General features: G+C 61.6%; 1 protein-coding gene across 3 annotated transcripts in view; it reads right to left on the bottom strand.

Annotated features, from left to right (window-relative positions):
* Positions 1-291: 291 nt before the first annotated feature.
* The window catches only part of LMNA (lamin A/C), a 44853-nt gene continuing 30239 nt past the window's right edge, over positions 292-14905 (bottom strand). For all 3 annotated transcript variants that reach the window (XM_056122989.1, XM_056122991.1, XM_056122990.1), the window contains 11 exons: positions 7129-7285; positions 5992-6117; positions 5317-5487; positions 5114-5239; positions 3846-4066; positions 3513-3741; positions 3145-3252; positions 2520-2639; positions 2193-2282; positions 1242-1511; positions 292-1068 (listed from right to left, as the gene is read on the bottom strand). In XM_056122989.1, coding sequence (XP_055978964.1) covers positions 1042-1068; positions 1242-1511; positions 2193-2282; positions 2520-2639; positions 3145-3252; positions 3513-3741; positions 3846-4066; positions 5114-5239; positions 5317-5487; positions 5992-6117; positions 7129-7285 — 1645 coding nt within the window. In that variant the 3' untranslated portion in view covers positions 292-1041. The remainder of the gene's footprint in view (positions 1069-1241; positions 1512-2192; positions 2283-2519; positions 2640-3144; positions 3253-3512; positions 3742-3845; positions 4067-5113; positions 5240-5316; positions 5488-5991; positions 6118-7128; positions 7286-14905) is intronic.

The raw sequence follows: 14905 nt of genomic DNA, 5'->3' as shown, positions 1-14905 counted from the left end.
CCTAGCTGTCTCCCACAGAGACACTTCCTGGTCCATCAGGCTCGTGTCTTGAGCCTCAATGTGCCCAGAGCCTGGCAGGGAGGAAGCAGTCACTGTGTCACACCAGACCAGGCCTCCTTACCCGTTGCCCGCTCTGCCTCTCTGCCCGTGTTGCCCCAAGAGTCTGAGTCCTGCCAGCCGGAGCCAGGGCCGGGCAACAGCAGCCACGCAGGAGACCGTGTGCCTACTGTGTGCACGTTTGTGACCCCCAGGACGCCGATGCTCCCCCACAAAGACCACAGCAGGCAGGTGTAGAAACAACTAGTGTATTGATTCAGGGAGGAGAAGAGGGGTGCAGATGGGAAAGGGGGTGGCCAGGGGTGCATTAGTGTTAGCTAAAACCACTGCAACATAGCCTCTCCCCACTTTGGCCGCCGCCTCCAGGCAGGCGGCAGAGCTGCTCCCACTCCTCCTGTTCCCTCCTCCCACCGTCGGCTGTCCCCCACCCCTCCAAGAACCCCAGCCCCGCTCACCTCCCCTGCTCTACCTCCCACCTTATTCCCATCTTTTGTCTAAATGAAATACAAAATAAGCAAGCGCGGGTGGAAAAATCAGTCCCCCTGGGGCTGGGGCGGGGTGGGGGACAGGCAGAGGGGCCTCCATGAGGCCCCACTCAGGCACCATGTAGGGGGGCCCCGGGGGGGGGGGGTGGCAGGCAGGGCCTCGCCCTGTAAAAGCACCTTTCCCTCGGCTTCCCGAGAAGCCCTCTTTGGTTTTAAGGCAGACGTGAGGTTTTCTGAAAGCAGGGGAAAGAAAAGGGGGTTGATAGAGGGTCTTTTTTTTTTGAGGGGGGGGTTGCTCATGTTTTTCCTTCAGTATAAAATCACTGTAGAAAATAACTTCTCTTAGAAAACAAAAATAGAAGAAAAAAAAAAACCAAAGGGGTATTCTGCTTTGGCTTCGAGTTCCCTTGGCCCAGAAGTACAGGGCGGGGAGGTGGGTGGCGCAAGCTGGGGGGGACGCAGGGGATCCCCGCCTGCAGCCGGCCTGGCGGGTCCCCGATTACATGATGCTGCAGTTCTGGGGGCTCTAGGGGAGAGAGAGAGAGAGAGAGAAGGGGAGAGGTGTAAGTGGCCGCGGGCCCCCTGGCCCCCTCCTGGCCCTCAGCCCAGCCCCTGCCCTCAGGTCTGGGGTGCAGACGGGAGGGGCAGGGGCAGGAGGCGGCTCGAGGACCCCTGCCCCCAACAGCCTCGGCGACTCACCTGGGTGCGGGGAGTGGAGTTGCCCAGAAGGTAGGAGCGGGTGACCAGGCTCTCCCCGAAGCTGCCACCCCCGCTACCCCCCATAGAGCGGTAGCTGCGGGTGACGGTGACGCTGGAGGCAGACGAGCCAGAAGAGCCGCCGGAGCCGCCCACCTGGGCCCCCGAGCTGCCCGCAGCCTTCTCGGCCGGCTGCCCGCACGTCCCGCACAGCACCGTGCGTGAGCGCAGGTTGTACTCAGCCGGGTCCCCTGAGCCGCTGCAGTGGGAGCCCTGAGGAGGGAGACAAGGCTCAGGGGCTCTGACAGTGACAGTGGGGCTGTGCCAGGCTCCACACCCCTGCCAGGGCGGGGAGGAGGGCTGTGTGCAGGGGGGTGGGGGGAGCGGGAGGGGGGGACACATGCAGGGAGGGAACAAAGGTCAGGGACACTAAGATGGTGGTCACTCAGGAGGTGACTGAGAGCCAGCATGAGCAAGCCAATGAGTGAGCAAACTGCAGGGGAAGAGGCATGCAAAATCAACGGGGGTGCAGGGAGAGCTTTGGGGGGGCCGGGAAGGCGAGGACAGACAAGCATCACGCAGCAGGAAGGGGAAGGATGAGGGGAGACCCAGGAGAAGCAGGGGTGAGGGGGCCTGGGCCCCATATTTGTCCTCCGCCCCTCTTGCGACACAAACCCAGAGCTGCATCCACAGCTCCCCGGGGAAGGCGCCCGCCCGGGCCTCGGCAGGCCCCGTCCCCTTGTGTACCAGAGCTGGGCGCCTAGACCCCAGGGTGGGTGGATGCTGGGGGGGAATCCCCTGATTCAAGGCACGGGGAGCAGAGAGAAGAAAGGCCAGGGCAGCAAGTGAAGTTCCAAAACAGTCTTTAATGGAAAGATTTGGGTTGCAGGAAGGCCTGGCGGGGGGCCCCCCCCGCCTGGCGTGAGCTGGGCCTCAGCGACGGCGGCCACTCACGTGGTGGTGATGGAGCATGTCATCTCCGTCCTCGTCGTCGTCATCATCCACCACTGTCACTGAGCGCACCAGTTTGCGCATGGCCACCTCCTGTGGGGACAAGGCTGGGGCTGAGGGCGGGACCAGGAGCCCTCAGGCCCGAGAGGGAGCTTTCCCCAGGACGAGGCTCGGCTGGTTTGTGCCGGGGACAGTGTGGTCAGGCCTGAGACACCCACATCCGGAAGACAGACACCCTGGCTGGCCCCCAGGGTGGGGGTGGGGGTGGGTTCAGCAGCCATCACTTGTGGCTCCAGGGAAACACCCGCAGCGCCCCACCCCTGAGCTCACCTCCCCGTTGGAGTTGATGAGGGCCGTGCGCAGGCTGTTCCCGCAGCCCCAGGTGTTCTGCGCCTTCCACACCAGGTCCGACGGGGGGCTGTGGGTGGCCCCCGCTCCTGCTGCCCAGATCTGGGGGAGGAGAGGAGAATTAGAGTGGGTCCCTCCCGCTCTGCACCTCTACCCTCACCTGCTGCCTCCCGGGGAGTCCCACAGCCAGACCTCCACACCGAGACCCACATGCCCCAGAACCCCCAGAGCCCTAAGTCCCTCCCACATGTCCCAGACCCTGAGTCCCACATGCCCCCAAACCCTCCAACCCCTAAGTCCTACATGCCCCAGACCCCCAGAGCCCTAAGTCCCACATGCCCCAGACCCCTAGCCCCATATGCCCCCAAATCCCCCAACCCCTAAGTCCTATATGCCCCAGACCCCCAGTTCCATATGCGCCCAAAGCCCCCAACCCCTAAGTCCTACATGCCCCAGACTCCCAGAGCCCTAAGTTCCACATGCCCCAGATCCCGAGTCCCACATGCCCCAAACCCCCCCCAACCCCTAAGTCCTGCATGCCCCAGACCCCAAGTCCCACATGTCCCAGACCCCCAGACCCCTTAGTCCCAAATGCCCCGCCACTCACCGTCACCACCTGACCCGCCTTCAGCGTGAACTTGGGGGGGAAGCGGTAGGTCATCAAGGGGTCGTCCCCATTCTGGCGCTTGATCTGCCAGTTACCCATGGACTGGTCCTGCCAGGGAGGGAGAAGGGGGACACTGCAGAGGCGTCCTGGGCTCCTGATATAGATGGGGACCCCAGGACCCGAGGCCCCTCCAGGAGAACAGCAGCAGGTCTGCGGGCGCCCCCTGGACGCAGAGGTCCCGGCTCGCACCCTCATACTCCCAGAGGGGCCGCAGACACCCGGCAGAGACATCAGTAACGGTGCGGGCCCAGCCCCCTGCCCTAGCCCTGACCCTGGCCCGAAGTGGTGGTGCCCCAGCACGGCCCTACCTCATTGGACTTGTTGCGCAGCCGCACGAACTTGCCCTCCTCGTCCACCTCCTCCACGGCCACGCGCCCGCTGGTGCGCGCGTGCTGGGAGAAGCTGCTGCGGCTCTCCGAGGAGTCCAGCTTGCGCTTCTTGGTCACGCTGCTCCCGCTCTGTGCCTGCGAGGAGGTCGAGTGCGAAGAGACGCGGCCGCGGCTACGCTGCGAGGTGGGGCTGGGGGACAGGCGCAGCCTGGGCAGGGGACAGGGTCTCGGTCAGGGCTCGTGGGGCGGGGCCAGGGCGAGGGGCGGGGCCTGCCTCCGCCCCCCCACCCCCCCAGCGGCCGCCCCGCCCACCTCTCCTCCTCGCCCTCCAGGAGCTTGCGGTAGGCGTGGATCTCCATGTCCAGGGCCAGCTTGATGTCCAGCAGCTCCTGGTACTCATCCAGCTGCTGCTGCATCCGCGCCCGCATCTCGGCCATCTCCCGCTCCTTCTCGGCCAGCAGGCGGCGGCTGGTGTCCCGCTCGCGGGCCAGCGAGTCCTCCAGGTCCCGCAGTTTGGCCTCCTTGGCTGCCAGCTGGGTGAGGGGCATGCTGAGGTGAGCTCCCCAGGGGGGCGGCACAGAGACTCCCCCCAGCCGCCCGCCCTGGGCCTCCAGCAACACCCACCTCCCTGGGGGACTGAAGTGGCCCCCATAGCCCTGGGACACTCCTCCCCAGGGGTGCAGACCATGGAAGTGAGGGGCCTTCTCTTTTCTTTTTCTAATTTCTGGGTCACATCGGACAGTACTCAGGGGTTACTCCTGGCTCTGCACTCAGCAATCACTCCTGGCAGTGCTCAGGGAAGGATATGTGGTGCCCAGGATCAAACCTGAGCCAGCCCCATGCAAGCCGCTATCTGCTGTACTATCCAGCTCTCATTTTCCTTTTATTTTCTGTTGTGATTTCTGGTTTGGGTTTGTTTTGTTCTGGGTCACACCCAGTGATCTCAGGGGTGACATCTGGTTCTACTCCCAGGAATCGCTCCTAACGGTACTCAGGGAACCACATGGGATGCCAGGGATCGAACCCAGGTTCAGCTGTATGCAAGGCTGCTGTACTATTGCTCTCTGACACCCAGTTTTTGGTTTTCGAGGCCAATCTGGGGTTACAGATGCTGATGCTCCAGCCCAATGGTGCCTGGGGACCAATTGTGTGCCAGGGATCGAGCCCAGAGCTCCTGCATGCCAAGCAAGCATGACAGCCTTTTGGGTTCTCTCTCTGGTCCCAAAGCTCCATTTTCCACTTTCTTTTTTATTTTGTTTTGGGGGAGCCACACCCAGTGGTGCTCAGGGCTTACTCCTGGCTCTGAGTTCAGGTATCACTCCTGTCGGGGCTCAGGGGACCATCTGGGGTTCCAGGGAAGGAAGCAGATTCAGCCACACGTGTGCAAGGCTAGCACTGCCACTCCGTACCCCCTGCTCCCTTTTCAGACAGGAAACGCAGAGGAGGACAAAGGAAGATCATAGCAGAGGGGAGCTCATCCCGAACAGAGGCCTGACTCCACACTCCAGAGTCCTCACGGAGGCCGGGGTCCCTCCCCAAGGCAGCCCTGTGCCCACCCAGCCCCCGGCCACGCTTGTCACCTGCTTCTGCAGCTGGCTGAGCTGGGCGGAGAGGCTGTCGATGCGGATGCGGGACTGCTGCAGCTCCTCGTGGGCGGCCCCCACCAGGTTGCTGTTCCTCTCTGCCGACTGGCGGGCGTTGTCCAGCTGTGGGGGAGACAGCCGTGAGGGCGCAGGCCTGGGCCATCGGGACAGGTTCCCCGCCCGCCCGGGCTCGGGCGCACCTTGGCCGAGTAGGTCTTCTCCAGCTCCGTCTTGTACTGCTCCACCTGGTCCTCGTGCTGGGCCCGCAGCTCCTGCAGCGCGTCGGCCAGCCGGCTCTCAAACTCACGCTGCTTCCCGTTGTCAATCTCCACCAGCCGGGTCTCGTGGCGGCGCTTGGTCTCACGCAGCTCCTGGAAGGGGGAGCACGTGGGCACCCAGGTCACCAGAGGCCTTGGGGGGTCAGCCCCAGGGGCCAACTCACCCGCACCCCAACCTTAAGTGGGGTCACTGTGGGTATTACCTGGGCTGGTGGCACTGCTGGGCCCCTGCACACACATACACACACGCACACACACACACACCTGTCCCCCCACCTTACTGGAGATGTTTTTCCTCGCCACAGCTGCAGTCACATACACACACGCACACACACATGCATGTGGAAACACACATGCATACCCATCCATACACACACACACACACACACACACACACACACACACACACACACGCCCCACCCGGTGCCTGACCCCATCTCACTGTGCATGTTCTTCCTCAGCTGCAGGCACACACACGCACACACATGTGCACACACATGCACATATGCGTACACACATGCATGGGCACAGGCATATACCTGCTTAAACAGACGCACACAGGCACACAGGCACGCCCTGCCCAGCGCCCATCCCCACCTCGCTGTAGATGTTCTTCTGGAAGTCCAGCTCTTCCTTCAGGGTCTGCAGACGGTTCTCCGCATCAACGCGTCGCAGCATCTCATCCTGAAGCTGCTTTTTGGCCTCTCCCAGGGCAGCCTCGAGCTGAGAGAAAAGGCGCAGAGGTGAGGGCAGGGCTGCACAGGGGAGCTGAAGGGATGCTGTGGCACATGCCTCCCCGTGGCATCCCCCCTGGGTCCTGGGGACACGCAGCCATTGCTAGAGAGGAATGTGTATGGAGCGTGAGGCGAGGAACCTGCGTGTTGGGCAGGATGTGGCAGGGGTCTGGGAGGCCTTCCAAGAAGCTGAGCCCTAAAGGGCAGACCGGGGGGTGTGGGCCAGAGAAGGCCCCCATGCTCCTGGGGGTGGGGGTGAGTGTGTCCAGTACAGAAGGAAGGCACGCAGGGAGCAGGGCTCTCCCTCCCAGGCTTCCCCTGCAGAAAGCTGTGAGCAGGGATGGGAGGGGCCCCGGAGAATAGCCTGGGTCTGGGTGACGACCTGCAGGCACCTCCCTCTTGCTCCTGGTGCTGGGTTGCCAGGCTGGGGAGGAGAGACTCGGACATTAGCCTGGCAACTGACTCTCATGCTCGTTCTGCTTCGAGAACAGGAAGTGATGTGAAATGGGGGGCAAAGCGGCTTCTTTACTTTTTACTATGTGTTTTGTTTTGTTTTTATTTATTATTATTATTATTTTTTGGTTTGAGGACCACATCAGCGATTCTCAGGGATCACTCCTGGTGGAGCTCAGGGACTCTATGCAGTGCTGGCGATTGAGCTGGGGCGAGCTGTGTGCCAGGCCGGTGCCCTACACACTGTACTAGCTCTCTGGCCCCCAGGCCAGCTCCTTAGCTTGGCACTAGACAGGACACAGGGTTCGGTGTGTGGAAGGCAAAGACAGACATTGGCCCGCCAGGCATTAAGAACCGGGTTCCTGGTTTTAAGAGCACGGCCTGAGCACGGCCAGGAAATGTCCCAGGACACTCGGAGCACTGCTTGGGACCCCCCACCCCAATGAATAGTAGTATAGCGCGCCCCTCTTGGGAGGACTGCGTGAGGGGCTCCAAGCAGCAGAACAGGCCTGGGGGTACCTGAGGCAGGCAGACAGGAGCGCCTTACCTTGGCCACCTGCCCACGCAGGTCGTGCAGTTCACCCTCCAACGTGCGCTTCTCGCTGAGGGCCGTGCTCAGGGCCGCCTCCTTGGAATTGAGCAGAGCTTCCAGGTCCTTGAGCCGGGCCTGGGCAGCCAACAGGTCTCCTTCCTTCTTGGTATTGCTACAGAAGCAAGGGAAGAGAGGGTGTAAGAGGAGCGATCCGGGCACCCCCCAGCCAGAGGTGGGGACGCCCCCAGGTTGAGGGCTCGGCACACAGTAGCATGGCACGGTGGCCGCTATGCCTCATGCTGCCAGCAGAGGGCAGCTGGCTCCGCGAGTGCAAGGGAAGGGCAGTGGCTGGCTCGGCTGTCCCTCGGGCAGCCAGCAGCGGGCACCCTTGCCTTTAGGTTGGCAGGTCAGCCTTGGCCTGCCTCGGGGGCTGTACTCCCACTTCCTGCAAGATCCCCCAAACCCCCTTCTGGCTTCTCCGCCCTTCCCATGACTCAGGGCAGAGGAACGTGCCTGGGGCCAAGGGTGCGCAGGCGCGATCCCGTGAGATGAATGTTTTGCCCTCGCTCCCTCCCATCCCATTCCAGGGACAGGGCCACCTTTGTCTCCGAGCTTCCCACATGGAACCTAACCTTCTCTCCCGACTCCACCCACCTCCATTCATCGGCGGCAGCCAGGCTCCCCATCCCTAACCCTTCTCTCTCCAGCTCCAAAGGAGCCCAGGCCCTTTTAAACCTCTGGATGGGCGGGGGGGGGGGGCACAGGGGCGCCCCTTGGGGTCCCAGATAAGGACAACCAGGCCTGTCCACCAGCCAGTCTGGCTCCCCTGATCTGGGCTTCTCAGCAGGGGTGCCACCTCCCCACCCTGGGCCTCACAGGGCTCCCACATCTGCCTCCAGATGTGGCCTCCAGCCTGGAACACCCGGCCCAAGCAGGCAAAGGTTCATCTAGAACCAGCCAGGCAGGACTGCCGCAGGCCACCTCCTCCCTTTCTGGGCACCAGATGCTCTTTTCTGGACAGAGAACTGAAGAAGGGAAAAAGGATCCCACACCCTTAAAAGGCACTGAGTGGGGGCTGGAGTGGGGTGCGGGGGGTAGGGAGCTTGCTTGCCTTGCATGCAGCAAATTCAGATCCAGTCCCTGGCACTCCATAGGGCTCCCCTTGAACCCACCAGGAGTGATCCCTGTGTGCAGAGCCAGGAGAAAGCCCTGAGCATCACGAGATATGACCCAAAACAAAACAAACAAATAAAAATCAAAAAACCGCTGAGTTCCTCCTGGACCTTTTCCTCCCCAGGAAAAGCGCGGGGTGGGGCGGCAGTGGGGCTGATGGAAGGAGCTAGACAGGAGAGGAAAGTGGCCGCTGACATCTGTCCTGCCCCCCAGCCCAGAGCTCCCACAGAGGCTGAAGCTCGCCGAGGCTGCTGCGTCCTCTGGTGCTAGGAGTCACCTGGTCTCTAACCTACCTCTGGGATGAACAGTGGGACACGGGGAGGGGGTCATATGGGGCAGGACCAAGACCTGCAGGGTTAGCCTAGCATGCTAAGGCTAGGCTCCAACTGCTCGTCAGAACAAGCTGATGCGTGTATGTGCATGTGTGTCTGTGTGTGTGTGTGTGTGTGTGCACGCGCACGCATGCTAAGGGTATGAGTGTATGCAACGCACGTATCAGTCTATGTGTGAGTGTGTGCATGGTGTGCAGTGTGTATGAGTATGTTTATGTGTGCATCGGTGTGTGTGTTGTTTGGTCTCTGGGCCACACCCTGCGGTGATTAGAGGTCTCTCAGTGGTGCTGGGAGACCCTACCGTGGGGGACAACTGCCCTGTGAGCATCTCCCTGGCCCTGACCAAGTGTCCCCTGTGGCCACACTGTCTACTGTGAGGAGAGGCCCGTCCAACTGAAGAATGTCCCCCCCACCCCGCTCAGTCAGAGAAGCTAAAAATAAAGCCCCAGCCCAGCTCAGGTTTTGGCTGCCATCCGGCCCAGCCCTGGCGGGAGCACAGCCCCAACTTTCCATGACTTCAGAACTTTTCCGAAGCTGAGGCAGCAGCAGAGGGAGGAGGGAAGCAGCGGTAAAGTGAGGCCGGCGCCGGACACGGATCCCAGCTCCTGGGTGGGCTCCAGGCCCAGCGGGCCCCGCAGGCCTCAGGTGCTCAGAAGTGAGAGCACAGGGAACCCATGAGGCTGGGGGTGCCGAGGCCCGCCTCATCCTCAGCACCACACGGCACCCTGAACACTGAGGAGTAACTCTCAGCACCACCAGCTGTTGCCCCAAAACCAATTTTTAAAAATAATTTAAAAATTATGAAAGGCATTTAGACAGCTAGGAGTTTAAGGATGGGAGGTTCCACTCAAGTTCTTTTTCTTTTTCCAGGGGTGAAAAAAACACCCAGACTCAGGGATACGCCTAGTGGTGCTCAGGGATCACTCCTGGCTCTGCTCAGGGATCACTCCTGGCAGTGCTCAGGGAGGATCTTTTAGTGATAGGGATCGATCTGGGGATGGTCAAGCCCCCCACCAGATGTACTGTCTCTCTGCACCTCAAGTCCTCCATTCACAGAGAGAGAAACTGAGGCCCCACAGGGCAGGTAGGTGGCCAGCACCACGTGCTGCCAGCAGGGTCAGCACTCCCCTGGGGCTGCTGTCCACTGAGCTCAGGAGGAAGCAGCTTCCCAGACAGGCCTGAGCCAGCGGCCGCAGCAGAGCAGCAGGAAGGAGCCTCTCTGGGACCCCTTCCAACACCTGCTGCCCGGGCCTGCCTCAAGTCCCCCCACCCCGGGACCTGGCGGAGCTGCCTGCCCGTGTGTGAGTTGGGTGGGAAAGTCCCGACAGCCCCAAGTGCTGGGCTCACTCTCCGCAGCCACCCGGAGACTGGTGCACAACTGGGAGCCTGGGGAAACTGAGGCAGGGTCTCCCAGGAAAGTGAGGACTGTCACTGCCTTTCCCTCCTGAGGCCCTCAGGGCCAGATGGAGCAGGGCAGCCCCAGCCTGAGAGAGGAAGCCAAGAGGGCCTTGTGGTTTCTCCGCAGTGGGGAGAACCCCCCGCCCCGAGCCCGTGACTCAGCCTGCGGCCAGCACAGCGCTGCACGCACCCCAATCGAGCCCAAGCCCTCCCCGCCTCACTCCTCTCCAGTCTGGCTGGCCCCCAGCTCCAAATGGCATTTCCTCCCGGGCCAGGGGTCGCCGTCCCTGACCCCCGTCCCTGTCCCTCCCGAGTGGGAGCCATTGGGGTTGGGCAGGGGATTGGGCAGGGCGGGAACCCTGGAAGCCCACAGGTGACTCATCCTCAGACAATGCCAGGAGTGGCGGGAAATCCTCTAGTGCCCACGGGGGAGACCCTGCCGTGCCAGGGGCGCGGCCCCGCCCAACCTAGGTGCCCTGAGCAGGCTCCCAGTGAGGGGAGAAGGCTGGGCCCTTCCAGTGTCATCTCTGGGAGGGGAATGGGTATGGGGGGTGTGTGTGGGCACGTGTGTACATGGATATGTACACAGGCATGGATATGCGCTGCGTGTACACATGTGTGTTCATGTGTATATATGTGCGGGCATGTGTGTCGTGTGTAAGGCGGCTGTTAGGGAATCCCAGCAGAGCAGCTGCAGGGTCTCTGGGGCCAGAAGGCGCCCAGCACAGCAAAGGGCTGTTGGGCACCAGGCCAGGTGCTGACCCGCCCGCTGAGTCACCATACTGGGTGCTGCTTGGAAGCCCAATATGGAAGCAGGGCTGCAGGCAGCCTGTCTGGGCTGGCTGAAGAGCCTGGGGGGCCTGTCCCCTCACTGGGCTGGGGAAGAGGCCTGCAAACTCAGCTAGAGTGGAATGAGACAGACGGGCCTAGAGAGGCAACCCAGTGGGCGAGCCTCTGCCCTGCCCACGGCCAGCCCGGGGTCCAGCCCCAGCGTCCCATGCGGTCCCCTGAGCCCACTGAGTGACCTCTGAGCAGAGCCAGGCATCAGCCCTGAGCATCGCCAGGTGTGGCCACCCAAAAAAGAAAAGAAAGGAGAGGGCAGACCCCATGGGTGTGGGGGAGCAGGCCCAGCCCCCTTGGTTCCTGCAGAGCCTCCCAGTTCCTGGAGAGCCCCCAGCCCCTCACTCACCAGCCCTGTACATTCCCCATGGCTGAGTGAAGGCCAGGAGGTGGCTCTGGGCTCAGGAGAGGGTTCTGTGCGCAGGGGGCTATCCTGCCTCACGGGGACAGGCGCCCCCTGTGGCTGGGGGGTCACCTGTACTGGGGGACAGGGCTGGGGCCCGGGCCTACTGGCACCGGGCCCCCGTCCGCAGAACCCCGCAGCCCTGCTCTAGCGCCCACAGCTGCTCCCGCTCCTGCTCCCCGGTTTCTCTTTTTCTTTCTCTCTCGCTTTTTTCCTTCTCTTTCATTTTTTTTGGTTTTGTTTAGTTTTGTTTTTGCTCGATTGTTTGTGTTGGGGGCCACGCCTGGCGCCCGGCTGTGCTCAGAGCTGACTCTGTCTGTGCTCAAGGATCATCACTCCCAAGGGACCCTACATGGTGCCGGAAATTGCACCCGGGTTTGCTGTGTACAAGGCAAGCACCTTCCCATGTACTATCTCTGTGGCCCCCATTTGTTCTGTGTTTGTGGCCGGCCACACCCGGCAGTGCCGAGACTGGGGAGCTCCTGGCAGTGACTATGAGCAGTGCCGGATTTAACTGGTGACGGCAGCCTCACGGCAGAGCCTCACTCCATGCACCTTGGTCCCTTGTTTTTGGTTCACACCCAGCGATGCTCAAGGCTTGACTTCTGGCTCTACACTGCTGGCTGGGCTCAGGGGTCCTGATACAGTACTGGGGACTGAACTGGGGTTGACCGTGTCCCCTCAGGGGTCACTCCTGGCTCTGCACAAAGGAATCGCTCTTGGCGGTGCTCGGAGGACCATATGAGGTGCCCAGGATTGAACCCAGGTCGAGTGCCTGCAAGGCAAACAAATGCTCTACCCGCAGCGTACTATCAACTGGTCCCATCAATCTAATGTAAATTTTATTTTGGGGGGGTAGCTGGAAAAACTCTCAGCACAGCCAAATGTGGTCCCCAAACCAAAAATTAAGTAATAAGGGAGCTGGAGTGATAGTGCTGCAGGCAGGGCATTTGCCTTGCACATGGCCAACCCGGGTTCAATTCCCAGCATCCCCCAAGCACCACCAGGAGTAACTTCTGAGTGCATGAGCCAGAAGTAACCCCTGTGCATCGCCGGTGTGACCCAAAATGAAAAAAAATTAATAAATAAATTTATCTAATTTTAGTTTGGGGGCATACCCAGTGGTGCTTAGGAGCTACTCCTGACTCAGTGCTCCCCAAATCATGTGGTGCTAAGACTCAAACCCTGGAGGGGGCTACTCCTAGGCTGGAGGCATCCACGGGGACCATCTGCTGTGACACGTCTATATTTTCACAAATGGGTAAACTGAGGCTGGGGGAGTCCTGCTTGGGTACTCATGCCCTGTCCACGCCATCATCTGGGGTCCCCAGAGCAGAGTGGGACAGAACAGCATGGTGCAGGGGGGCACTGAGAGCAGCCCAGAGGCCTGGGGATCCCTCATTTTCTAGGGGACAACCACAGTTCCCAGGCTGTGTGAGAGCTCCCCCCACCCCCACGTGCCTTCCGGCCGCTCCCCTTTAGGTGAGAGCAGTGGGCACGCCCCGCCCTGCCCCACCCCACTCTGGCCTTCAAGGCCGCTCCCTGGCAGGGAGGACGTGAGTGGAGCAGGTGTCCCTGGGACTGAGAGTCCCCAGCCTTCTCCCGCCCCGCACTGCCGGGGTCCTGGTGCTGTGGGACCGGACAGCCCCTGTGGGCTCCCTGCCTGGACCCCAGCCGGCCGTCCCCACGGCAGGCCCAGCTTCCCAGCCACCAGGCGCCTCTCTTGGGTGCCATTCTGCCATAAAGGGCCAGGCTGGGCGCCCGGTCCAACCCCTTCCAGAGCCACCACGCGGGGCTCTCAGCTGTCCAGGCCTCAGACAAAGCTGCTGTGGGCAGCAGGCAGGCTGGGCTGGGGGAGCGGAGGCCTGCTGACATGTTCAGACGCGACTCGAAGCAGAAGCTCCAGGGCCTGGCCGGGCTCCAGGCCTGAGTCACAGCTGCTGGGTGGATCAACGTGGCATTGTAGGCAGCAGCGGGAGAAGCCGGCGGCCGGCGGCCAGCGGCCTGGACAACACGCTGCTGTCTCCCCTGCCAAACGCTGCTTCCCTTTCTCTTGGCCTCTCCCCACGAGCCACCCCATGCGGTCACAAAAATGCAGCGGTGGGCTGCGGACAGACCAGCTGGGACAGAGGGGGCCAGGCTGGGATCAGCACCAGGAGTCCACTCAGCAGTCCCTCCTGAGGTCCGGTTAACCATCCGCGGTGCCCGGGATTAACTCGGACAGCACCAGGAGTGGGGCCACACCCCAGACCAGGAGCGGAAGTGGGGGCGGACCCAGGACGTCTGCTCCCGCTGCATTCCAGCCGAGCCCGGGGGGTGCCACGCCGCCGCCCGCCAGCAGGGGGAGCAGCTCAGGGCCCGGGGACGGGGTGCAGCCCTGGCCACCGCCTATCTCCTGTGAATGTGCCAGGCTGTGCCCTGGGCGTGGAGGGCTTCCTGGCCCCCCGGAAAGGACTCCTTGCCTATGTGCCCCCCATCTGATTGGGACCTCACCCCCCACACACACACATTCGGGAAGTTTGTCGAGGGCAGTTTTCCAGAAAGGCCTTTTCTTCGCAGCCGGCATGGGTGCTGGGCAGTGACTCAGCCCGTGCCGGGAGCCAGGCCAGGCCAGGCGCGGCCTTCCCCAGGCGGGGTCCAGGCTCCCCCTGCCACAAAGGCACGGGGCGCACCCACCCCACCTTCTTGCCAGCTATGTTCCCTTCCGCTGGGGACAGTTAAGGACCCAGACTCCCTCAGAAGTCTAGTCTCAGGTTGGGGGAACAGACGGGGGTAGCAGCTGGCAGCCAAGGTCACCCTGCACCTCCCTGACCCCAGAACAGGCCTCCTTGGGGGCTGGGGGGGAATCCTCAGCTTCACCACTGGCTATGGAGACCCCCTCTTCTCTCCACCGTCCTGAGGGAGAAGATGCCCAAATCAAGGGTTTTAGCAAAAACAAACAAACAACAACAAAGTAGAAGCTCAGAGTCAGAATAATTAGCCACTTCTAACACATGCCGAGTACTTGTGTGCACACACATAGGTGGGCAACGCCAGGGATCAAACCCCAAGTCTCACACATGCAAGGCATGAGCTCTACTTGCTAAGCTACCTTCTCCTCAGCCCACTAATAGACTCTCTGAGAAACAGAAGGCTGTGCTTTTTTTGTTTCTTTCTGGCCACACCCAGCAGTGCTTGGGGACTATTCCTGTCTCTGTGCTCAATTATCACTCTTGGCCATGATTGGGGACCTTACTTAGGACTTAGGACTTAGGACTCCAACCAGAGCTGGCTACCTGCCAGGCAAGCACCTTACCTGACATCCTATCTCTTGGGCCTGAGAAGGGTATACCTCTAACCCCACAGCTCGGGGGAAATGTTTCGAATGAGAATACCACTGGTTCCAAGTTACATTGCTGGGAATGGCGCTCGGCTGAAAATGTCTGGGATCTGAATGGACTCTCCCTGCGGCCAGTCACTGTGCTCCTATGAGACCTGCGGAGTCTGGGGGGTCCTGCTCTGACTCTTTCTCTCCCAGCTGGGGAATCCAGAGAAGAGAGGTCACATGCTCAAGGTCACAGAGCAACTGAATGACAGGGTCAAACTCAAGGACACTGAGGGAAGTGCTGGGGCCTCCTCAGTCGGGGGTGGGGGGGGTGGGTCACGA

Source organism: Sorex fumeus, unplaced genomic scaffold (genome assembly GCF_029834395.1).
Source record: "Sorex fumeus unplaced genomic scaffold, SorFum_2.1 ptg000047l, whole genome shotgun sequence".
Lineage (NCBI taxonomy): Eukaryota > Metazoa > Chordata > Mammalia > Eulipotyphla > Soricidae > Sorex > Sorex fumeus.
Note: the sequence above shows the minus strand (reverse complement) of the source record. Positions and strands in the feature narration are given on the sequence as shown.